The following is a 25933-nucleotide window of genomic DNA, read 5'->3' on the forward strand; positions in this document are numbered from 1 at the left end:
GGGACTGGGAGTGTTGCAGAGTGCGGAGCTCGCCGCCCTGTGACTGGCACTGCCTCACCCCGGGTCCTGGCTGTTTCACCCCAGTCTCTGCCTGGGGTTTCCTGACTCCCCGTCCAGCTCCCTCCCCCCCCCCCCCTCCCAGTGCGAGGTACTCCCGATTTCTCCAGCAATCGGGTTGTATCCGGCTAGCTCCCCGTGCACCGCAAAATTCCATTCCTATGGAAAATCGATTGTCAGGAAAGATGTGGGCACTGTGGGTTGGTCCAATTGGTGCTGACTGGTGACTGATGCCTGGGAGCCTGACTATCCCCCCTCACCTTAAGCCTTTGCCCTCTAGTTTTAGACTCCCTTAAAAAGACTGACCATCTACTCTATCGACTGTCCATCTCCCCCCCACAGATGCTGCCTGACCTGCTGAGTTCCTCCAGCAGTTTGTTTTTTTTTACCCTATCTATGCCCCTCAGTATTTTGTAATCCTGTATAAGGTCACCCCTCAGCCCCCTTCACTCCAGGGAAAACAGTCCCAGCCTATCCAGTCTCTCCTTATAACTCAAGCTCTCCAGTCCCGGTAACATCCTCGTGAATCTTTTCTACACCCTCTCCGGCTTAATGACATCCTTCCTATAGCTGGCCGACCAGAGCTGCGCACAATACGCCACGTCGACTCTCACCAACACTTTGAACAGCTGTACCATGACAGCCAACTCCTGTATTCAATGCCTCGGCCAATGAAGGCAAGCATACCACACACCTTCTTCACCACCCTGTCTACCTGTGTCACTACTTTCAGGGGAACTATGTACTTGTGCCCTGAGGTCTCTCTGTTTGACAACACTGCCCACAGGGCCCCACTGTTCATTTTGTATGTCCTGCCCTGGCTTAACTTCCCAAACGCATCAGTTCACGCTTGTTTGAGTTAAGTTCCTTCTGCCATTCTTTTGACTTAGGTCCTGTTGTAACTTTAGACAACCTCCTTCACTGTTCACTGTACCACCAATTTTGGTGTCATCCGCAAACTTCCTACTCACACCACCTACATCCTCTTCCTTCGATTCTTCCCTGACTCGCCCTTGAGGCCCCTCTCCCACCCCATCTCGCAACCTTTGTGTGATGCCATCCCCAGACACCTATCAATTGCCCCCGTGACTACTGACCCGCCCCCCACCCTGACTGCTGACCTCCCAGCAGACCCCACACTATTCTCCCTGCAGCGAAGCCCCCTCCCCACCTCAACCCCCCCCCCCCACCAGCCCTCCATCTTTGCCCCTTCCAGCTGCCAGTCACCCACTGTCAATCAACAGTGCTGGATGCCAACTCTGCCCCCTCAAGGTCCCTGCCTCTGCCACCTCCTCCTCGGCCCAACCCAGGTCCCAGACTTTCAGGTACCTGTCGTATAACGCTGGAGAATGTGGTGGAACAACCTTTGACTCTCGTGTTCCATCCAGCAGCACCAACCCCTTGGCTCACATGCACCCATTCGCTGACCCATGGCACACCTGCTAATGTCCTTTCTCCCCCGAGGCCGATGGACCCAGACAGTGGCCGATATCGTTCAATATCCACCGATATCTACATATCCACTGATATCCTTCGATATCCACCGACATCTTTCAATATCCACCGACATCTACTGATATCCTTCAATATCCTTTGATATCCACCGATATTCACGAATATCCTTCGATATCTACTGATATCCGTCGATATCCTTTGATATCCTCCGATATCCTTCCCTTGCCTGTCCTTCAGGAAGTTAAGATTAATCTCCAAGTCTTTATTTGAAGTAAGATCAGGAAATAAAGAGTCTGACTGAAAGTCATGAACCATCCAATCAGGTATTGATCCATCCATTCACATTCTGGTTGGTAGGGTTGGGGGAGCGCTGTGAGGGTGGACATGCACTCCAATGCACTCTACACTCCAATGGTAGGAGTGTAGAGGTGGGGCCATTGCAGACGAGAGTTCACCTGCAGGAATATGCCCAGCCAAAGGTAGCAACCTACCCAGGAGGATGAGTGCAGCTGGTAGCATGGGACAATCCCCCACCATCGCCTCTCCCTGTAACCTCTATGCGCAGAGAGCTTCTCCAGCCAATGGACCTGTTACAGAAATCCCAACACAGTGGATCAGACCAAGGGGGCATCAAACATGGGATGGTTAACTCTGCAACTTTACCCACCTACAAACCTGATAGAGGTATATAAGATGATGAGAGGTATTGATCAGGTGGATAGTCAGAGGCTTTTCCTCAGGGCTGAAATGGTGGCCACAAGAGGACATAGGTTTAAGGTGCTGGGAAGTAGGTATAGGGGAGATGTCAGGGGTAAGTTTTTTACTCAGAGAGTGGTGAGTGCGTGGAATGGGCTGCTGGCAACGGTGGTGGAGGCTGATACGATAGGGTCTTTTAAGAGACTGTTGGATAGGTACATGGAGCTGAGAAAAATAGAGGGCTATGGGTAAGCCTAGTAATTTCTAGGGTAGGGACATGTTTGGCACAGCTTTGTGGGCCGAAGGGCCTAAATTGTGCTGTGGGTTTTCTATGTTTCTATGTTTCTAAAGCAACTTCTGGGAGAAGTTGTGTTCTCAAGGGCTGAGAGCTGGTTCCCAGTTAATGTGGCAGAGGCTTGGCCTTGTACGAGAAACTGGCATTGTTTGTGTACCTGTGTTAGCTCAGACCCTCAGAGATCCTTGGGAGATCACCTGGCAGTCCATCTTCACCACACTCCCACATCCCTAGCAACGTGAATGGATTCCTCAAGTCGAGTCGAGTTTATTGTCATGTGCACGAGTGCGGTGAGGTACAGGCACAATGAAAATCTTGCTTGCAGCAGCATCACAGGTACATAGGTACAGACAACACACAGAATATAAATTATACAAGACAGTGAAGAGGGAGGAAAAACAGGCTGTGCAAAACAAGACCTTAGTGCAAAAAACACAAGCAGAGACAAGTCCATGGTAGTGCAAGAGGTGGTCATAGTGTTCTGTTGCTGAGGTAGAGTTAGGGTTGTGCAGGTCGTTTCAAGAACCTGATGGTTGTAGGAAAGTAGCTGTTCCTGAACCTGCTGGTGTGGGGCTTCAGACTTCTGTACCTCCTGCTTGACAATAGCAGCAAAAAGAGGGCATGACCTGGATGGTGGGGATCCTTGATGATAGATGCTGCCTTATTGAGGCAGCGCCTCCTGTAGATGCTGTCAGTGGTGGGTAGGGCTGTGCCCTTGACAGACTGAGCTGTGTCCACTACTGTCTGCAGCCTCTGGTGTTTCTGTACGTTGGAATTGCTGTACCAGGCCATGATGCACCCAGTCAAAATACTTTCAACAGTGCATCTGTAGAAGTTTGTTAGAGTATTTGGTGACATGCCAGATCTCCTTAAGCTTCTTAAGAAAGTAGAGGCACTTATGCACCTTCTTCACGATTGCGTCTCTGTGCTGGGCCCAGGAAGGGTCATCTGAGATGTTAATTCCCAGGAATTTGAAGCTGCTGACTCTCTCCATCTCTGACCCACCAATGAGAACTGGCGTGTGGTCTCCCGACTTCCCTGATTGGATGATTCTTGACTTTCAATCCATTCTCAGCAAGTTCAGTGTTTATTGGGCTTCCCTAGTGTTGTGGAATATCCAGGTGTGAGGGCGGTCTGACTGAGCCAGCTGTTGTGGGACAGAAGTCTCTCTCCGCCAGCTCAAAGACAGAAGTTTTCTCTCTCTAAAGTACAGATTTTTCTAAGCTGAATTCTGAACTTCAAAACACCCTGGTGAGATTGAAATGGGATTCCTAGTCCAGTGATGAACTACAGTGAATGTATCCCAAATTTGCCAGTTTTTTTAAAATCCACACTACTGATACTCATAGTGGGCAATGCAAAGAGCTGGGACAGACCTTGGGATGCCCACTGGCAGCATTTAAGTAACAGGGGCTGTGTGGCTGTGATTCACAGACAAATTAATGGAGGAGACTGAAGAACTGTGCCTGCAGCGGGAGCAGAAAGAGGTGAGGAACCTGAACAAAACTAAACCTCTCACATTCTCTCTTTGCCTCTCTGTCTGTCTGTCTGTCTGTCTCTCTGTCTCCCTCTTTCTCTCTCTCTGTCTCTCTCTGCCTATCTCAATCTGTGTCTCTCTGGCTCTCTATTTCTGTCTCCTTTTCTAGCTGTCTACCCCCCCCCCACTCTCATTTATATCCTCATCTTCCGCTCTCTCTAGCTCTCTGTCCTTTTTCTCTTTCTCTTTCTTTCTCCTTCCCTCCCTCCCTCCTCTCTGCTTGCCAGTTTAGCTTTTGGGCACTTGCATTTTCTCTATTGTTTCAATTTTTTGAAAGTTTTAGAAATACATTATTTGTTAAACCTCTGTTTGTGAAGATCCTCAGTGAGTTAAGAAGTGGCTATGAGTGTGAGCAGGTGCTTGTTGATGGCTGCCTCCAGTGTGGCAGAAGGTGCTCACAGGGTTTTTGATCCAACTGCAGGAACTACAGCGGCTAAACCATGTCCTTGAGGCAGAGAAAAACAAGATTGAGGAGATGGTGCAGGATCTGAGGTTGGAGCAGGAACAGATTAAAAGGTAAAGCAACGACGTGCCAGTGGTTTGGACTAGTCACGTCTCACAACCACCAACCTTCACATCACTGCTACCTGCATCCTCCCAGAGCCACTCACCACAACTGGGGCAGATACTTCCACACCCAGCCAGACAGTAGAGTCACAGGCCACCACCCAGCTAAACAAGAGTCACAGCCCACTACCAAATCTCCATTTACACCAATCCAGCGTTAATCCCAACTAACACATTTTGACTTGTCCCTATTATTTCGACAACTAGTTTGTTCTCAAAGAACATTTTTCAGAAGCCTACTTTTCCAAATACCTCTGCTGTTCCTCCAGTGTTGCTGCTTGGAAATTAGGCTTCGGAAAACCGGGGAAATTCTGGAGAGCTGCCCCCTCTGTGTGGCCAGCTGTAGACAGCCAAAATCCTGGAATGTTTACAGTATGTTCCAAAAGGGTTTCCCGATCCCTTGGGATTGCTGTGGAGTCTCCAGGGATAATTCATTCTCCAACCAGTAGCATTACACAACATTGTTCACTTAGACCATAAGATTTAGGACCAGTATCAGGCCATCCGGCCCATCGAGTCTTTTCTGCCATTCAATCATGGCTGATATTTTTTCAACCCCCATTCTCCCACCTTCTTCCTGTAACGGTTAACCCCCTTACCAATCAAGAACCTATCAGTCTCTGCCTTAAGCACACCCAATGACTTGGCCTCCACAGCCCTCTGTGGCAACGAATTCCACAGTTTCACCACCTTCTGGCTGAAGAAATTCCCCCTCATCTCTGTTCTAAATGGACATCCCTTTATTCTGAGGCTGTGCCCTCGGATCCTAGACTCTCCTACTAATGGAAACATCCTCTCCACGTCCGCTCTATCCATGCCTTTCAGTATCTGGTAGGTTTCAATGAGATCACCCCCCATCCTTCCAAACACCACCGAGTACAGGCCCAGAGACATCAAATGCACCTCATACATTAAGCCTTTCATTCCTGGGATCATTCGTGTGAACCTCCTCTGGACCATCTCCAGGGCCAGCACATCTTTCCTTGGATATGGGGCCCAAAACTGCTCACAGTACTCCAAATGTGGTCTGACTAACATTTTATAAAGCCTCAGCATTACGTCCTTGCTTTTATGTTTTACTCCTCTCGAAATGAATGCTAACATTGCATTTGCCTTCCTTACTACCGACTCAACCGGCAAGTTAACCTTGAAGGAATCCTGAGCCAGGACTCCCAAGTCCCTTTGCACCTCTGATTTCTGAATTCCCTCCCCATTTAGAAAATAATTTACACCTTTCTTCTTCCTACCAAAGTGCATAACCCCACACTTCCCTACACTGTATTCCATCTACCACTTCTTTGGCCACTCTCCCAACCTGCCTACGTCCTTCTGCAGACTCCCTGCCTCCGCGACACTACCTGCTCCTCCATCTAAATTGTTCCTCCGTTCATTGTTAGTCAGTTGGAAGGCTGTGGGTCAGAATCCAAGGACAACTTGTGTTGTCCTGGTCCAGCCTCCAGCTGTCTCTTGCCCCCAGCAACTGGGACAACCCTCCCACCCCAGCTTCAGACACAGACCTGGGAACCCAGTGGGCCAGAGATGGCAGAGAGTGGCTGCCCAACTCACCCTGACCAGTGGGGTGGGGTGGAGAGCGTGGAGAGAGGTGGGAGCTGTTGTCCAGTTCATCCCGAGCGGATACTCGGATTGCTGGCTGATTCGGGAAATAGGAAAGTACTTTCCCCAGGGTGACATTGAAACTAAACAGCTGTTGATCTATATCCCTGAGGCCACCTGTCTCCACCTGAACAGCATCATCCAGGTGTAGTTCCGCATCCTCTCACCTGCTGAGTCCACCATCAGTGACCTGTTCATGTGTGTTGGGGAAATGCTGGGATCTATGATCAAGGAAATGGTAACTTCTAACTCAGGAAATGTTAGTAAGATTGGTCACGTAATGTGGATCTAAGAGAGGAAACTCATGATCGGGAGGTTGTTGAGAGTGCAATTTAGCAGAATAGATAAGGGGGAATCAGTGGATGCAGTGTACAGGCTTTCAATAAAGTGAGGTTATTAAACAAAATGAGAGGGCACAGTATTGGGTGTAATGTACAGGCATGGATTGGGGATTGGCTAACAGAGTGAACACGGTAGTTATAAATGAGACATTTTCAGGCTAGGGGCTGTGACCAATTGGTTGCCGTGGGGATCGATCTGGAGACAGATATGTGAAGTGGGCAGACAGGTGGCAGATGAAATTTAATACAGAAAAGCATGAAGTGGGACATTTTAGCGATACAAATGAGAGAAGGACACATTAATGAAATAAGATAAGATAAGATAGTCACATGTACATTGAAACACACAGTGAAATGCATCTTTGCGTAGAGTGTTCTGGGGGCAGCCCACAAGTGTCACCACACTTCCAGCGCCAACATAGCATGCCCACAGGGAGGAAACCGGAGCACCTGGAGGAAACCATGCATGGGTTGGTTCTAAGGAGGCTGCAGGGTCAGAGAGTCCTGGGGTGTATGGGGAGCAGTGTGGGTTTTAATTGAGAGAGAGGAGTGGGGTACAAGTGCAAGGAAGGATGGTTGAACATGAGCTGGAGTGTTGTGACATCACACCTTGTGGAGAAGCCATAGTCTGTGGGTGATACTGGTCAGAATGGCACGAGCAATGTAGGAGCTCTGTCCCACGGAGAGACCTAGGAACATTCCCACCGGAGCAGAAGACGAGGTCGGTCGGAGGTGCTCAAAGTCAGTACCAGTTGCGGTGGAATAAATCGGGAATTATGAGGGAGGGGGAAGCACAGGGCACAGTATCAGGGCGGTGGGCAGGAGGGAGCAACAGGGAATGTTCATTTAGTCAGTGAGTTACTGTAATCAGGCAGCACTGTCTGCGAGAGTGACAGAAGCAGATTCAGTAACACGGTGCTGAATTTCATTGCACCCTGGTGTATATGACAATAAGCTAATCTAATCTGAAGGAAATGGGCTAAGTAGTTACAATGAGAAGCTGCCGGGAAAGTGCAGGAGAGTGCTGTTAACCAGGTGGCTCCACCAAAGAGAGACACAAGCATAGGCTGATTGAGTTTCCTTGCTGTATCATTCTCTGATTCAAAGAATTGTCAGCCCCTTCGGTCCACTATGGGTGGGGTTTTGCTGACTTTATTTGGATCTTCCCTCTTTTGGTTCCAATACTCACCCGTAATGTGGTCTGTCTCTTACACTTCCTTTCACCCACTTTCTCAAAGTCTCCTGTGATTCATAGGTCCCCTTCACATTACCTACTGTGACTCTTCATTCAACTGAGATATAAGCTACTCTATTGTGTTGTCTGAATCAGTAACGGTGATTGTGAATAGTCGAGGTCAGGGACCAGTTTTGTGAAGGACACCACTCAACACCCTTCCAATGTGAGTGCACAAATTGTTCTTCCTTTCACTGCCTAACCATCTAAACACACTACCAATTTGTCTCCAATTCCATGAGTTTTAATTTCAGCTGATAGTATCACGTGATGGACTTCACTGAATGACTTCCCGAAGACCACATTCAAAACACCTCCCTCTCTGGTAACCCACTTCAAAAATATATTCCAATCTGTTAAACAAGACCCACACTTCACATGTTCATACTGCCTCTGATCAATTTTCTCTGGTAGATCCAGTAATTTGCTAAGTAGTGGTGAAGTGTGTTATTACTGCAAGGTTCTGACCTGTTCTTAGGTTGGTTGGTAAATAGGTTTATTATTGTCACATGTACTGAGGTACAGTGAAAATCTTTGTTTTGCATGCCACCCATACAGAGCATCTCATCAGATCAGTGCACTGAGGCGGTACAAGGGAAAAGCAATAACAGAAGGTACAATAAAATGTTACATTATAAAGAAAGTGCAAGGTGCAAGGGCCATGACGAGGTAGATTGTGAGGTCAAGAGTTCATTTTATAGTACCAGGGGACTGTTCAATAGTCTTATAACAGTGGGATAGAAGCCTGGTGGTATGTGCTTTCAGGCTTTTGTATCTTCTGCATGGGGGGGGTGTGGAGAAGAGAGAATGTCTGGGGCGGGGTCTTTGATTATGCTGGCCGCTTTACTGAGGCAGCGAGAAGTGTAGACAGTGCAGAAGTGCAAAGGTTGACATGCAGAAGTTGTATTGAGTCGGGTGTTGTTATTCACAGGGAGCTGGAGGTGACTGTGAACTCACTAACAGCAATCGAAGAAGAAAAGAAACAATTACACCAACTATCAGAATCCCTGCAAAATAATTTAGAGGTGAGTGTTGAAATGGGCATGGATGAAGGTTGAGTGATGATGGAGAATGGTCCAGGTTACACCGGGAGTCCTGAACCTTAGCTCTGTGTCTGTGCGGTGTCCCACCTGACTCAGCTCAACTCAGATCAGTCAAACCCACACGAGGGGGACTGAGCACAACATCCAGGTTGATGCTTGAGTAAGAGGAAGCAACAAACTCAACGCTCAATTATGTCATTTCATTTCTGGAAAACTAACAACTTGGAGATGCTCGGAATCTGAAATAAAAATAGTGAATGTTGGAAATGCTCAGCAGGTCAGGCAGCATCTGTGGAGAGAGAAACAGAGTTAACGTTTCATTGGAATTGGTCATCTGAGGGACCATTGACCTGAAAGCCTCTCCACCATCTACAAGGCACAAGTCAGGAGTGGGATGGAACATTCTCCACTTGCCTGGGTGTGTTACCAGTTTAAATTGGCATCATGGTCAGCACAGACGTTGTGGGCTGAAGGGCCTGTTCCTGGGCTGTACTGTTCTCTCTTCTGTTCTATGTTCTATGGGTGCAGCTCCAACAACTCTCAAGAAGCTCAACACCATCCGGGACAAAGCAGCCCCTGGAATGGCTCCCCACCCACCACCCCGAACATTCTTTCCCTCTGCCACTGGCACACAGTGGCCGCAGGGTGAACTGTCAGGCTGCTTTGACAGCACCTCCCAGACATCCAGCCTCTACCACCAAGAAGGACAAGGGCAGCAGGTGCATGGCAGCGCCACCACCTGCAGGTTCCCCTCCGAGTCTGACTTAGTCTTGTTCCTTTATCATCAGTGGGTTTAAACCCTGGAACTCCCTCCCCAGTAGCACCGTGGGAGCACCTTCACCAGAAGGACTGCAGCGGTTCTGAGAGTGATTAGGGATGGGCAGTAAATGCAGATCCTGCAATATTGTCCACATCCCGTGAGTGATAAAAGGGAATAGTCCCTATCGATGAGCCTATTACTGAGCCAAGGTGGAGGTGAGGAGACCTGGTGGCAGAGACCTTTGGGAACAACAGTTCCAGAGTTACCTGTTTCCTCTCAAAGCCGCTACACCCATCATGTCTCACAATGCTTAGACATAATATCTATGATTTTCAGATATAAATCCGTGCAGTCAACTGAATGGTACCTGTTGCTTTAATGGTCTCCCTGGGAGACCGGCAGTTCACTTTGTGGAGGGTGAAGAAGGGTCACACCCCCCCCCCCCCCCCCCCCCTTTGGTGAAGTTCCACCATCAACTTGGACTGCAGCTGGTCTGCAGTCTAACTCCATCAGCTCATCCTGTGACCTGTGACACACCCATGTCCAGCAAACTGCATCAGTCTCCATACTGAGGTTTCCTGCCCAACCCCCTAGAACCAGGGTGTTTTGGGGCTAAAGGTGCGAAAAGGGAGAAGGACTCTGATTCTGACCCTAATCCCGTGCCCTCCAGTTTCAGACGCACCTACTATGGGAAACAGGCTCTATCTATGCCTCTCATAAGTTTAGAAACGTCCATCGTCACCTCTCAGCCTCCTTCACTCCAGGGAAAACAGACCCAGCCTATCCAATCCCTCCTGACATCTCTGTGCAGAAGGGCTCCACAGCCTCACCCCTGTACCTTCTAACTTGAATGTCAAGGTTATACCCACTGTGTTGGACCTTCCCAACAGCACCAGAGGAAATGGTTGCTCTTCAACTCCAAGTTAATTAACAACCAAAAGACTTCAGTGACACTAACTCTCTGAGCTCCCAAATTCAAGGCCAGAGAGCTCGATATGTTGACACTACTAGCCCTGCTCTCTATGGTCCGCTAGAGCTGTGGTTTGATGTTTACTGATCCATGCTGTCACTACTGTGTTTACAGAGTCATAGAGTTGTAGAGCATACAGATAGGCCCTTCGGCCCATTGTATCCGTGCTGACTATCACACCAGTCTATACCAATCCCACTTGCCTGCATTAATTCCATATCCCTGTATACCCGGCTCATTCAGATACCCGTCCAGATGCTTCTTAAATGTAGTTACTGTTCCTGCCTCCACCACCTCCTCTGGCAGCTCATTCCAGATACCGACTGTGCTTTGTGTGAAAAATTTACCCCTCCGATCGCTTTTAAACCTCCTCCCTCTCACCTTGAACCTGTGCCCTCTGGTGTTAGGTGCCCTACCATGGGGAGAAGACTCTGACTATCATCCCTGTCTATGCCTCTCATACCCTTATCATGTCAGCTCTTAGCCTCCTTTGCTCCAGGGAAAACAGCCCCGGCCCCATCCAGTCTCTGTTTATAACTAAAGTCTTCCAGTCCAGGCAATATCCTTTGCATTCTCTCCAGCTTAATCACATCCTTCCTGTAAAGTGGTGACCAAGAACTGCACACAGTGCTCCAAGTGCGGCCTAACCAACGTTCCGTCCAACTGTATGGGATGTCCCAACTCTTGTACTCAATGCCCCGTTTGAAGTATGCCAAAGGCCTCCTTCACCACCCTGTCTACCACTTTCAGAGAACCATGTACTTGTACCCCAAGGTCTCTGTTCAAAAACACTTCCCAGGACGCTGCCATTCACTGTGTATGTCCCGCACGTTGTGTCCATCCTGTGGTGTGCTCCCTACGGGCAGGGGTTCCCCAGCTCCCCTCTGGTGGTGGGGCTGTGGGAGCTCACTGGTTAGACCCCACCTACCAGCTTGCACTGACCTCTTGTTCTCTGCCGCGCCAGAGCCTGTCTCAAGAGAAGCAGCGGACCCTGGAGAAGCTGCAGGACAGCGAGCACCACACACAGCAGCTGGCCAGCCAGAATGAGCAGCTGTCCGAGTCCAGCGGAACCTTCCGGGCCATCCTGCAACGCATCGAGGACGACATGAAGAAACTGCAGGAGGAGAAAGTGCTTGCAGAGGAAAGGTGGGAGGGGGATGTATGGGGGGTGTACAGGGGGGTGTAAAGGGTCAGCGGAGATCAGCCGGGGTCAGTGTGGAATTGAACGGGGTCAGACGGGGTCAGTAGGGTGGGATGGGGTCAGCTGGTAAGAGGATCGGACGGGGCCAGGGTGGGTTGGATAGCGTCAGTGGGGGTGGGACGGGGTTAATGGGGGTTGGACAGGGTCAGTGGGGTTGGATGGGGTCAATGAGGTGGTACGGGGTCAGTGGAGGTCGGACAAGGTCAGTGTGGATCGGACGGGGTCGGTGGGGTTTGGACGGGGTCAGTGGGAGTCAGACGGGGTCAGTGGGGGTGGGATGGGATCAATGAGGTGGGACGGGGTCAGTGGGGGTCAGACAAGGTCAGTGGAGGTTGAACGGAATCAGACAACGTGGGACGGGATCAGTGGGAGTGGGACGGGGTCAGTGGGAGTGGGACGGGGTCAGTGGGGGTGGGATGGGGTCAGTGTGGGGTGGAACGGGTTAATGGGGGTCGAATGGGGTCAGTGGGAGTTGGATGGGGTCACTGGGAGTCAGACGGGGTGGGACAGGGTCAGTGGGGGTGGGGCGGGGTCAGACGGGGTGGGACAGGGTCAGTGGGGGTGGGGCGGGGTCATTGGGGGTCGGACGGGGTGGGACAGGGTCAGTGGGGGTGGGACGGGGTCAGACGGGGTGGGACAGGGTCAGTGGGGGTGGGGCGGGGTCAGACGGGGTAGGACAGGGTCAGTGGGGGTGGGGTGGGGTCATTGGGGGTCAGACGGGGTGGGACAGGGTCAGTGGGGGTGGGGCGGGGTCAGGCGGGGTGGGACGGGTCAGTGGGGGTGGGGCGGGGCCATTGGGGGTCAGACGGGGTGGGACAGGGTCAGTGGGGGTGGGACGGGGTCATTGGGGGTCAGACGGGGTGGGACAGGGTCAGTGGGGGTGGGGCGGGGTCAGACGGGGTGGGGCGGGGTCAGACGGGGTGGGACAGGGTCAGTGGGAGTGGGGCGGGGTCAGACGGGGTGGGACAGGGTCAGTGGGGGTGGGGCGGGGTCAGACGGGGTGGGACAGGGTCAGTGGGGGTGGGGCGGGGTCAGACGGGGTGGGACAGGGTCAGTGCGGGGTGAACAGGGCCAGGTTTGGAGAGTGGTTGGAGGGTCCGGAGAAGGAGGGGGTGACGATGAGATGCTGACCCCTCCCCTTGTTCCTGCTGCAGGCTCCGGGAGAAGGAGAAGCGAGCACTGGCCCTGCAGGAGGAGCGGGAGTTCTACTCCACCCAGTCCCGTGAACTCCAGCTCTCCCTGTCCGAGCTCACTGTCGAGAAACAGCAGACCGAGAGCGAGCTGAGGGTGAGGAGAGGCTCACAGAGTTGTCTGTACTTCCACCAACACCACCAACACACACACACACACACACACACACACACACACACACACACACACGAGGAGGGAGGGGGGAAGGTGTGTGTGGGGTGTGGTGAGGGAGGTGAGGGGCTGCTGTCTGGAGTTGACCCCACTACACGACTGACGGCATGTACTGCGCAGAACGGTGAGCAGAGTCTGTGTGAGGAGGGAGCTGAGATCCCTCTGGGTGATGTCCTCTGCTCTCTACATCCCAGGAGTTTCTGTATCTTGAGTCTGCATGTGTTCTCCCACAACCTCTGCACGTGCCTCTGCACTGGCAGGGTACGTCTGAACAGGTGTCCACTGTTGGATCCCAACCTGCTCTGCCACCTTCAATGCACCCACACCCCCAGGTCCTTCTGCTCCTGCATCCCCTCTAGAACGACATCCTTCATTCTATATTACCTCTCATCCTTGGAACCAAACTGCGTCACCTCACTTTCCTCTGACGTGAACTTCACCTGCCACACATCTGCCTGTTTGTCATGATACTGTCATCCTCAAATGTAGAAAGTGTCACTTGCAGACTCATATTAATGCAGATTAAAACAAAAGCCATGGCCCCAACACCGATTCCTGGGGAACGCACACTCTTTGTCCGTTACCTGGCCCACTGCCCAACTGTGCTTTCGATGTCCCTTGTGTACTTCAACTTTGCTGATGAGCTGTCATGCAGCATCTTGCTAAAAGCCTCTGGAAGTCCGTGTCCACCACATCAACTGCATTACCTTAGAACATAGAACAGCACAGCACAGGAACAGGCCCTTTGGCCTACAATGTTGTGCCAAACCAATTACATTTGTAATAAAAAGCCCAACTAATCTAATCCCTTCTGCCTGCACAATGTCCATATCCTACCATTTCCCTCACATTCATGAGCCTATCTGAGAGCCTTTTGAACACCTCTATCGTATTTACCTCCATCACCACCCCTGGCAGTGCATTCCCATCACCCACCACTCTTTGTGCAAAAAAACTTGCCCCGCACATCTGCTCTGAACTTACCACCTTTCACCTTAAATGCATGCCCTCTGGTATTAGCCATTTCAACCCTGGGGAAGAGATTCTGGCTGTCTACTGTATCTACGCCTCTCATAATCTTATAAACCTCTATCAGGTTTCCCCTCAGCCGCCGCCTCTCCAGAAAGAACAACCCAAGTTTGTCCAGCCTCTCCTCATAGCACATACCCTCTAATCCAGGCTGCATCCCGGTAAACCTCTTCTGCACCCTCCACATCCTTCCTATAATGGAGTGATCAGAACTGAATGTAATACTCCAGATGTGGCCGAACTAAAGTTTTACAAAGCTGCAGCATAACTTCCTGACTCTTGAACTCAGTGCCTCGACTAATGAAGACAAGCATGCCATATGCCTTCTCTACCAGCCTATCAACCTGTGTAGCCACTTTCAGGGAGCTATGAACTTGGACCCCAAGGTCCCTCTGCTTATCAACACTAATTAAGGGTCTGGCCATTAACAGCGTACTGTCTCTTTACATTTGATCTCCAAAAGGTGCAACACTTCACACTTGGCCGGGTTGAACTCCATCTGCCATTTCTCCACCCATATCTGCAACTGATCTATATCCTGCTGTATCCTTTGCCAGTCTTCTACACTATTCACAACACCACCAGTCTTCATATCATCTGCAAATTTACTAACCCACCCATGTACATTTTCATCCAGGTCATTTACATACATCACAAACAGCAGAGTTCCCACTACAGATCCCTGAGGAACGCCATTAGTCACAGACCTCCAACTATAAGTCCCATCGACCACTATCATGTCTTCTACGGACAAGCCAGTTCTGAACCCAAATGGCTAATTCACCGTGGATCTCATGCATCTTAATCTTCTGGATCAGCCTCCCATGAGGGACCTTGTCAAATGTAGCCAACATCCACAGCTCTACCTTCATCAATCACCCTTGTCACCTTGTCAAAAAAACTCAGTCAAGTTAGTCAGGCATGACTTACTCTGGAACATTAAGCACCCTTCATCAACTCTCACCGCATCAAAAAATTCTGTCAAATTTGTTCATTGTGATTTGCCCTCAACAAACCTCGCACACCTCAGGACTCCCCAACCAACTCATTCAGAGCAGACGCAGAGACCAACCAGTGAGATGGGAGCCACATCGTCCAATGAGGAGCAGGTCCATTTTGGGGGAAACTGAATGTGGAGTGGACTTTACAAATTGTATTGCACCTGTGTTGATTCTTCTTGGGAAATCCCTCAGGGTTGAGGGTGACTTGCTTTCACTGAGGGTTTGGAGGTGGTCAATGAGGCCAGAATCAGAATCAGGTTTATTATCACTGAATTATATGACATAAGATTTGTTGTTCTGTGGCAGTGTAGGAACCAGTGTGCCAGTGTGGGAAATGGAGACAGGGCAGGAGTGTCGGTTGGACGGGTAGGTAGGCAGTGTGTGAGGTGGTCCACTCCTCCTGCCTTACACAGAGTCCCCGTGTGCTCCTGATGCACAGACTCAGACCCAGTACCATCCCCAACCCTTCTTCTCCACTACAGGTTCCCAGGAATCGGTGGGGGGGGGGAATGTTGCATTTCCTCAAGGAGGTTTTGGGCACAGTGGTGAATCCTTCCTGCTCCCTGGTAACCTCTTCCCGTGACAGAGCTCTGAACAGAGTGTCTATTTCTGGAGTCTGGTGCAAATAACGCAGCCTAACTGAGCGTGGCGGGGGTGTTGTTTTGGGGGAGGACTCTGACGCCCATGTCCTTGGAGTGAATGTGGAGGCTTGGTGACGGTGTGTACATCTGTGGCTGCCCCACACTCCGGACTTAACGCTGTGACACACAGCCCTCAGACCAGAGGGACAGGCCACTCCCAATTATTACTTTCTCACTTAAACGCAGCCTTGTTTCTTGGGCTAGGAGGAAATGAAGTCCCGGGTGGAGCTGGAGCGGAGGCTGAAGGAGGCAGAAGAGGCCCTGCAGCGCCTGGAGCAAGGCCTGGACTCAAACGAGCGCACCATCGAGAAGAACGAGTTGATGAAGGGAGATGTGGGCGAGCTGAGGAGTAAGTGCCAGCCGGAAGCGCCTGCCACGTCCTCGCATGTACCTGCAGCGTCACGAATAGTTTGCTGGTTCGCCTCTCCCCTCTCAGCCAAACCCCACGGTGGTGACTACCCAAAGGCTCCCACAAACTCTGGTTCCTACAGCAGTAGTGAAGGAGCGCTGTGGGAGTGGTGGTCTTACAGCCATGACATTGAAGATTGTCCCCCTCTCTCTGGCGGGAGTGAACAATCCTATGGCACTCATTGTTGAAGAGTCTGGGACTCCTTCCCTGCATCCTGTACAATATTTACCTCTCGGCAATCCGATTGCATTACTGCAGGTAGGAACTTGATGCAACATTCTGCATGTTGTCAGATATTCCTGAGATTGTGGACGGCACTGTAGATATTGGTAATCGGTTTATTATTGTCACATGTACCAAGATGCAGTGAGAAGCTTTTGTTTGCTTGCCATCCAGACAGATCATTCCATATGTAAGTACATCGAGGTGGTACAAAAGGAAAACAGAATGCAGAATATAGTATAAAGTGTAAGGGCCATGGTGAGGTAGATTGGGAGATCAAGAGTTCAACTTTATCGTCTTCCTGCCTTTCTCTCTCTCCAAAGCCCAACTCTGCTTCTGGAGCAGGGTCAACCCGAGTCCCGAGTGCTCTGTGCTTCCAACACTGGGTCATACCCCACATCTAATAACATGTCATGTAAAACTGGACACGAGCCACATGTTGGGACAGGTCACCAAGAGGTTTGTTCATGAGCCCTTCTTAAAGGGGAGGTTTAGGGAGGGAGGGTGGGGGGTCGGTGGCCAATGGTGGAGTGTGGGTCTGGCAGCAGGAATGCAGAGCTCTCTGAGGGTGGTGGGGTGGGGGAGTTTGCAGAAGTACCCAGGGGTGAGGTCATGGGGAGGTTTCAACATAAAGGACTAGAATATTAAAATGGAGGCAGAACCAGTTCTGGGAGCCAGACGGGGTCGGAGAGCACTGTATGTATGGTAGAATATGGAGTGTGTGGTATCCTGAAGGATATCAGGTCCTCATTCAGTCTTTGGGTACATGTGGAGACACCGTCAGCTGCCTGGCCCCCTGAGCGCTAGGTTCTGAATCTAACGCACCATCCCTGTTCTTAGACCCTTCTTCAGACCCATCGTTTGCTCTGGGATCTTGGGTGCCCTCTACCATAACAACCCCCTTGTTCCTGATCCATTCTGGTTTCCAGTACACACTGTTACATACATTGCTGTGAATTTCTTCTTCTCCTTGTGCAATCCCTCGGGATGGAGAGGAACTCGCTTCCACCCCACTTCTGTGGGTTCTGGGATGACTGATGAGGCCAGTGTGGGAACCACAGATGGTGCAGGAAGTGCCTAATCGGGGCTTCTGTGTGCTCCCGGTGGAGGGACTCGATGTTCTCGGTCGTTGCACATGCTCCTTCTCCTCCTTGAGCAGACAAAAGACAGGGACGTTGTGTTTATCCAAGGCAGCCTTGAGAACATTCCTGAATCTTTTCCTCTGTCCACCTGGTAATCTCCCGGAGTTCAGAGTAACGTGTCTGCTCCGTGAGTCAGGTGTTGGGCATGTGAATGACATGGCCTGCCCTGCGGTGCTGACTGAGTGCAACTTGGTCCTTGATGTTGGGGATGTTGGCCTGGGAGAGGTTCGCTTATCCTTCCAGTGAAGCTAGAAGATTTCATGGAGACCGTGTTGGTGGTATCTCTCCTGAGCCTTGAGGTGCCAGCTGTAGGTAGTCCAAGCCTCAGAAACATTGGTGGGCAGGGATCACTGCTGCCTGGTAGACCATGAGTTTTGTGCCAGGTCTGTGGTCTTGATCTTCAGACACCTTTTATCTTATTTGACTAGGGACCGTGCCGGCGTACAGTTCATCAATGACACCCGCCTTTGGCTGAGTGGGCAGCCAAATTTGAGGACGGTGCTTCACGGTCTCTCTTGGTCGATGGTGTCCAACACTTTGGCGAGGTCAATAAAGTTCACGTGCAGTGGCTGGTGATGCTCCACACACACTTCTCATCCTGTTCACTGTACCACCGGGTGGACGAGTCCGCCCTGCGATTTGAGGGGCAGCTCTCTGACCACTGGGTGGAGGAGGTTGAGGAGGACACCAGCAATTACTTCTACTGTAGCGGAGAGCAGGGAGACCCCTCTGTAGTTAACATGTCTTTTCTTGAAGGTGATCAGGTTTACAGCATCGCTGAGGTCCCTTTGGTACATTCTCCCCTTCCCAGCTCTGGGCAGTGGGGCTGTGAACTGCAGCTCTTCATCGCCAAGACATAGGATTTCATCTGCTCGTTATCTCTGAACTGGAGTGTGGCCCTTTGGATAAAATAAACTGCTGTGGACGGGAGTCCAGGGGACTCAGTGCTAAGGACAGAGTTGTGGTTGAGAAGGCCATCCAAGTCTTCCTTCCAGTGACTGCCTCTCTGTCCTTGATGAATTCACTGCCCCCTTCCTGGCTCTCAGTGGGGTGGGACCTTCGATGGTTGGGCTGTCAGTGGTCTGAAGAACCCATGAATTTCTTTTCCCTCCTTGGCACTGAAGTGTCTCAGGAGGATGGGTTTGTCTCCCTGGATTGCTTCAAGATAGGAGCAGATGTCCTCCTTAGCCTCACCTAGAGCCTCAGGGGTTGGGGCTAGTGCTGCTGCTTGTGTCTTGGAGTGAGATGAAGCATCATTGCATTCACTAGTTCTGTAGGGAAGTCACTGGGAGGTCAGACTAGCTCGGTCTCGATGACGAAGATCACACAGTGTGGCCAGCGTTGTCAGACAGTGGTTTTCTGTCAACTGTCCATCTCCTGCCCAATGTGTATCTCTCAGTGCGGCGATGTCAATGTCTGAGTGCCGGAGTTCCCACACTAAGGTAGCGGAGCAGCGTTCCGATCTGCCGCTGGGTTCGCCCGTGACGGCCCTGGCATTCCAGCCACCCAACTTCATCCTGTGCAGTGGGACTTTCCTGTGGGTGATTTAAGGTGGGGGAGCTTTTGTACACCAGCTGCCACATGGGCTTCGTAGACCAAGGTCTTGTCAGCTGCAACCAGGCTCTGCTATAGTGGGGCACTGACACACACAATGGTGTACGGGTACTGCCCTCACTGCCATAGGGTAGTCCACACACCGCTGCACACACAGCCGTGTGGTAGTGTTCACATCGTCATGTACGTTACTGGGTAACTCCTCGAAGGGGATTGGCGGGCCACTCGGTGGGCGACACAGGACTGCAGTGGGTGAACGGAGGGGCAGGTACAGCTCAGTGAAGAGTTGTCCCAAAGCACAGAACGTCCTGTCCCATGGGGGAACCAACCAAGGAAACCAAACTCAACCTGGGTGATCAAAGGTCACTCAACCCGTCCCGAACGCTGCACAACACTTTGCCCATTTGCATGCAAGTTGGAACCCAGTTACAACCAAACTGAGTGATGGTGACACAGTCTTTCTCCAGTAGAATGGCCCGGTCAACGTGCCAGCCATAGGGGAGCTATGGCAACATGTGGCAGAGCTACCCGAACTCAGACTACTCCTCACCACGGGGCTTTGCACCACCTCCCCTCTTCCCCCAAGCACCGCCCATGTTTTACGAGAGGTTTGCTTGTTGTCCACAGGGTTCTTTGAGGAGTGCATCCGGAAGGCAGAGATTGAGGCCAACTTGCCGATCATCATGAAGAACTCGGTCTACGTGCAGCGGGCTGCAGCCCGGAGGATAAAGAGCTGCAGGTTCCGGCGGAGGAAGTCCACCGCTGTTTGGAACTCCTTCGGTGAGTGCCACCCAGTGCAGTGAGGGGGCGGGTATCCCTGCCTGTCCAGGGGGAGGTGTGTCAGTTGTTTCCTGAGGCAAGGGGAGGCCCCACTGCAACCTGGCCAAACGCTGACCCCCTTATCTACCTATCAATGACCTGGATGAAGGGGAAACTAATGTTGCTGCAGGGGAAACCCCTCTGCCTCTTCTCCACGCTCTTCCGCACCCCACCCCACCACTAGAATCACCGGCTGAGGTCCCTTTTTAAAGTCGTCTCTTCGGGGGTCTTGCAGGCATCCTCTCTCCTGGGGTGCGTGTGGGAGTGGAACAGGGGACCCCTGTTGGGATGCCCCTCCCCATGCAGTGGCTTGCTGTCACCTCACCTGAAGGTAGACCGGTGGCTGTTTCTGTACCTCCGCAGGAGGGTTGTGGATGCATTCACAGCCCGACTAATTCTCATACCTGGTGGGGCGGTTGTTGTTTTGGTTACAACACCATTCCCTTAGGAAACAGTGTGAATCAGTGGAAAGATTCACAAGCTGATTAACATTTGACCGATTAACTGTGCATCCCAAAGACCTCCGTGTCTTTGTCTGTGAGGTTCTAACCCCTCAGTTCTGCTGTTATCCTTGCATATTGTTGTGTATCACACAGACCAGGGCTGTCTACAGCTCTCTGACTACGTCCTAACCAAGGCTCAGTGTAAGTCGAACGTAAGTTTTCTATTCTGCCCATCTAGAAGTCAGCCTCAGTCCTCCACTTGCATGTATTGTGGCTTTTTGTTGCTACCTTTAGAGATTTGTGAATCTGTGACCCTAGATCCCTTAGCTCCTCAATTACACTCTCACTTCCCAGGCAGTACGTGGTCACCCGGTGCTCCTGTAGCTGTGACTTTCTGTTGTGTCAGGCCCCAGAGATGGCAACGACATTCGATGAAGCCTTCGCAGTCTACGTGGAATGACTCAGCCTACTTCCCTTCCTGCCCCAGCCCTGTCTAAGTGGCTGAGTTTATTCACGCAGCCAAATGGGTCCATGTTCCATTTGCAATCGCCACTGACTCCACCCAGGGCCAGGGTTGGGGCTTCAACCCTTTCACCCTTCTGCTGCTCTCTCACCACTTTCATTCTGCCATCCTTCTGGGCAAAAATCAGGTCTCCAGTCCATGAATTTAGGACTTTCCAAAGCAGAAGGGGAGGAGCTGAAATCCCACATGGATCTTTCTGTGGGACTGCAGGCTTGTTCTGGTTTAGTTTTTCTTTACATTAACTCTCCCCTGTTTATTTTTATTCCTCAATCTTAAAGTTCACATGGATGTTTTGAATCTCCTTATGTGTCCTCACCCCTCCAGGGCTGCCTTCTAGGACTCGACCTCCCAATCTCCTGCAACCCCAGATCTTTGCTCATCACTTCTCTCTGGAGCCAAGGCTCGAGGCTCTCCCCCTTACCCCTTTGCTCCTTTACACCTTAACCACCTCAGTCCTTGTGTTGTCTCTCCTCACGTGTCATTGTGAAGCATGTGTACGTTTAGTTTGGTAACACCGCTGTCAAGGGCCTGATGATGATGTAGTTCCTTTCTCCTGCGTTTGGTTGGTTCAAGCTCCCTGCCCCTGACCCTCAGCAGCTGGTGCTGACCGGTACACTCACTGGCAGTCCAGCTCCTGCGGATGTCAGGAAGGGACCGAGTAGGAAATGCCAAGGTGCCGTGGTAAGAGCTGACGTGGACCCTGGCCACACCCAGGCTGGGCACCAGTACAGGGCAGTGCTGATGGAGAGGCATGTGGGGGAAGGGGGAGATGGGGCATACTGAGGATGTGCAGCTGGGTCATGGTGCACACGCTTTCTGGGTCATTTCACCCTGACTGGTGATATGCAATGGCCTGCTGAAACCTCCAGTGGTAGAGAGAGAGCGAGAGAGAGAGCAAGAAAGAGGAGAGATAGAGAGTGAAAGCGAGCGAGAGAGAGAGAGAGAGAGAGAGAGAGAGAGAGATGTGCTGCTGGAGGGATTCAGTGGGTCAGGCAGTGTCTGTGGTGGAGAGGGATGGTCAACATTTCACGTCGAGCCCTTCATTAGTCCTGGATCTTCTCCCAAAACGTCAACCATCCCTTTCCCCCCACAGATGCTGCTCGACCCACTGAGTTCCTCCAGCAGACTGTGTGTTGCTCCAGATTCCAGCATCTGCAATCTCTTGTGTCTCTGGTAAACACAGAGACCCCCACCCTCACCCTACACCACCCCACCCTACCCTACCCCCTCTCACCCAACCCAACCCATCCCACCCCCACCTCACCCCACCCCATCCCACCTCACCCCACTCTACCCCTTCACTCAACCCCAACTTCACCCCACCCCACCCTCGCCCACCCATCCCAGACCAGACCCCAGCTCGCCTTCCCCAGGGTGCGGTGCAGACACCGACCGACCTCACCACCACCCCCACCGTTCTCTCTGCAGCCTGCGGCATGAATCATTCTCTGGGGGAACCGGCTGAAGCCTGAGGCAGGAAGTAGGCGGAGGGAGCAGCGATGGGGCAGCTGTTGGACCAGGCCTGAGAGGGCGGGGTCCTCGCCAAATGCGGCAGGGGAGAAGCGTGGACCGTGGGCACTGGCCCCACCGCCGGAGAAGAAGGTCGTCGTCAACTCTCGGCACTTTCAGACACACCGGGAGCAAGGACAGCACCTCCTCAACCCCTCCACCCGCTGACCCCAGTGGCTGACCAGTGTGTGCAGGGGGTCCTGGGCAAACCTGCCGTCTGCTGCCCCCCTCCCCACCCCACCCATCCCACCTGGGAGTTGGAGAAATGCACCCGGCAATTGTGGAGCTGGCAAACCGCTGCCTCCACCCCTTCCCCCACCCCCCCAAGGTTCAAACCCAGAGTGAACAGGGGCATCCGTCTGAGAGAGACCCGTCCCCTGTCCTCAGAGAGAAGGTTATGTGCCTGATATAAGAGATAGTCTTTGCTCTAATTCATTGATTATAAGAATGAGTGCTGTTAACATGCATCTGTTTGGTAACCTGAAAAGTTGTTAGTTGCAGAGGTAAATCATTCGGCCCCTGTCCCTGCTCTGCTACTCAATACCCTCATACCCGCTCTTCTGTCTCTGCCACTTTCCTGCACCAGCCCCATGTACCTTGATTCTCTTAATATCCAGTTGAAAGATGATGTTGGCTGGGTTACCAGCTCTCCCAGTAACACTGTCCTCCGCCCACAGGGACAAGGTTGTGTACCTGGTGTAAGAATAAGCCTTCGTTCTAATTCATTGATAATAAGAAACTAGGCTTGTTCTACTTGCTAGGGGAAAGATGAATGCTGTTCATGTAAATCTATTTGGTAACCTTAAGGGCTGTTGCAGAAATCGTTAAGGAATAAAAACTTTGTGCAGCATTTTCGATGTGACTCTCAGTGCCACAGCTTGCTCTGCAGTGAATATCTGCCTTCCCTGGACTGCAGCCCAGGCACATTAGGGCAGTGGCTTCCTTTACTGGTTCTGTCGGAGGGGTAACGGATGCAGAGAAGGCTTTTTCCATGATCAGATGTAGATGTCATCAGTTAAGCGTTGTTTTTAACCAGTAATAAATCTCACAGGGAATTCAGGACAAAATTCTTCTCCCAGGGAGTGGGGAGAACATGGCGCATGGCAAGTTTGGGCATTGAAGGGAAAGCCGGGTGGGGTTGCCGAGGGAGAAAGGAATGGACGGTACTGCAGATGGTTGGCTGGGGAACCATTGGAGGACGGTCGCGGTGGCCTGTTCCACGCTCTGTAATCTCCAGTTCAGTACTTCTTTGCAAGGCTTCCCATCTCCTGTTCCCAATCTTTCATTTCCTTTGTCTCTGTGTTGGCTTCATTGTTCTGTCTGTCATGTGTTGCCCACCACACTGATATCGTCTTCAAGTCTGTCTTTCTGTTCAGCTTTCCCCACTCACTCTCTCCTGATTCCCAACTCTCAACCCTCCCTGCCTCCTTCAGTTCAGACGATGGCTGCACTCCTCACGCTTCCTCCGGTAACTCTCTGAGATCTCCGTGTCTCTCTAATCCTTGTATACCTGGCTTCTCCACCAGTGGCTCTGATTCTTGCCCCTAGTACTCTGCTGATCTCTGCTTTAAGGACCCTCTCTTTGACCAGGTTCTCGGCCATCAGTCCTTATGTGACTCAACACCTCAGTATATTTTATAACGTCAAAGGAGCACCTTGGGAGGTTGTGCAATGTTAATAACGCTTCATAAATACATGTTGTTTCCAGGCATGTTACAGAAAACAAGCTCAGAGGAATGCTTCAGCATTGTTGTGTTAAATGAGCAAACTCTCCCAGAGGGACCGTACGGTTGACTGGTTGACAAAGGTAGATGGAGCAATAAACTCAGCGGGTCAAGCAGCACCTGTGGGGGTGGGGAGGGGGTGGGGGAAGGAGTTGTCAATGTTGCAGGCTGAGACCCTGCATCAGGACCCAAAGCATCGACAATCCATTTCTGCCCCCGCCCCCCCCACCACAGATGCTGCTCAACCCACTGAGTTCCTCCAGCACATTGTTTGTTGCCCCAGGTTCCAGCATCTGCGGTCTCTTGTGTCTCCATTGTACAGAAAGATCTTCAGGTAAACCAGGCTGTACCCGAACCTAGAAACTGTGAGTACTGGAAATCTTCAGGCAGATGCTGGAAATCCAAAATCAAATGCTGGAAACACTTGGCAGGTCCTGGTGAGACCACTCCTGGAGTATTGTGTACAGTTTTAGTCTCCAGGGTTAAGGAAGGATATCCTGGCTATAGAGGGCATGCAGCGTAGGTTTACGAGGTTAATTCCGGGGATGTCGGGACTGTCTTATGCCGAGAGGTTGGAGAGACTGGGATTGTACACGCTGGAATTGAGAAGATTGAGAGGGGATCTGATTGAAACATACAGGATTATTAAGGGATTGGACAGGATAGAGACAGGAAATATGTTCCAGATGTTGGGGAAGTCCAGGACCAGGGGGCATGATTTAAGAATAAGGGCTAGGCCATTTAGGACAGAGGGGAGGAAAAACTTCTTCTCCCAGAGGGTTGTGAATTTGTGGAATGCACTGCCTCAGAGGGCAGCGGAGGCCAATTCTCTGGGCACTTTCAAGAAGGAGCTAGATAGGTTTCTTATAGATGGGGGAATCAAGGGATATGGGGACAAGGCAGGAACAGGATATTGATTGTTGAGGATCAGCCATGATCTCAAAATGGTGGTGCAGACTCGAAGGGCCGAATGGTCTACTTCTGCTCCTATTGTCTATTGTCAGGCAGCACCTGTGCAGAGAGAAACAGAGAGTAAAGGTTTAAGGTCAATGAGCTTCTGTCAGATCTGGTTGAAGGTTAGAGAGAGAGAGGTTCAGAGTGTCAAGAGGAGGAAAGAGCAAATAGGGGGAAGTCCATGGAAGCGTGGAGTGTGGAACATAAAATGGGATGACAATGAAAGTCAAAGGGATGTGCAAAAGAAACAAGTACATAGAACTGACGTGTCTGGCGCAAGTGTAATGGGGAATAGCAGATCATCATCTCAATCATTAAGATTTACGAGTGAGTCCAGAGGGCTGTAATGATCGTAGTTAGAAGCTGACCTTGCACAAGGAATCATTGTTGCCATGGAAGGTGGATGGGTCAGAGTCAGAGGGAGATGGGGAATTAAAGCAACAGGCAATTGGAAGTGACAGTTATAGACTGAAGGGACAGAAAGCAGTCAGACTGTGCTTGGTCTCCAGAGAGGAGATCACACCAGCTAGTGCTATTCAGGAGGGTTTAAACTAGATTGGTGGGGGGTGGGGGGGGGGGGGGGGGAGGGGTGGTCCCTGAGCAGAAATGAGGCAGTTGAAAAGTTTGGGGGCAAATACTGGAGTTAATGAGAGCAAATTTAAAGGACATGACAGCCCGGAGTAGAGGTTGATTGGGTGAGGCTGTTTGCAGGTAAAGGGACAGCATGTTCCTGTTAGGACAAAGGGCGAGGCTGGCAAGTTTAGGCTGATGAGAGACGCTGAAGCGCTGGTCAGGAAAAAGAAGGAGACGTACATTGGGTTTAGGCAGTCG

At 51.3% G+C, this 25933-nt stretch overlaps 1 protein-coding gene across 2 annotated transcripts in view; it reads left to right on the forward strand.

The window, feature by feature from the left end:
- The window catches only part of plekhd1 (pleckstrin homology domain containing, family D (with coiled-coil domains) member 1), a 77270-nt gene that overhangs the window by 35628 nt on the left and 15709 nt on the right, over positions 1-25933 (forward strand). For both annotated transcript variants that reach the window (XM_052027479.1, XM_052027488.1), the window contains exons 6-12: positions 3938-3990; positions 4462-4556; positions 8728-8821; positions 11534-11715; positions 12925-13057; positions 16008-16152; positions 19758-19910. In XM_052027479.1, the coding sequence (XP_051883439.1) occupies positions 3938-3990; positions 4462-4556; positions 8728-8821; positions 11534-11715; positions 12925-13057; positions 16008-16152; positions 19758-19910 (855 nt within the window). The remainder of the gene's footprint in view (positions 1-3937; positions 3991-4461; positions 4557-8727; positions 8822-11533; positions 11716-12924; positions 13058-16007; positions 16153-19757; positions 19911-25933) is intronic.

The sequence above is a fragment of the Pristis pectinata genome, chromosome 1 (assembly GCF_009764475.1).
Source record: "Pristis pectinata isolate sPriPec2 chromosome 1, sPriPec2.1.pri, whole genome shotgun sequence".
NCBI classification, from domain to species: domain Eukaryota; kingdom Metazoa; phylum Chordata; class Chondrichthyes; order Rhinopristiformes; family Pristidae; genus Pristis; species Pristis pectinata.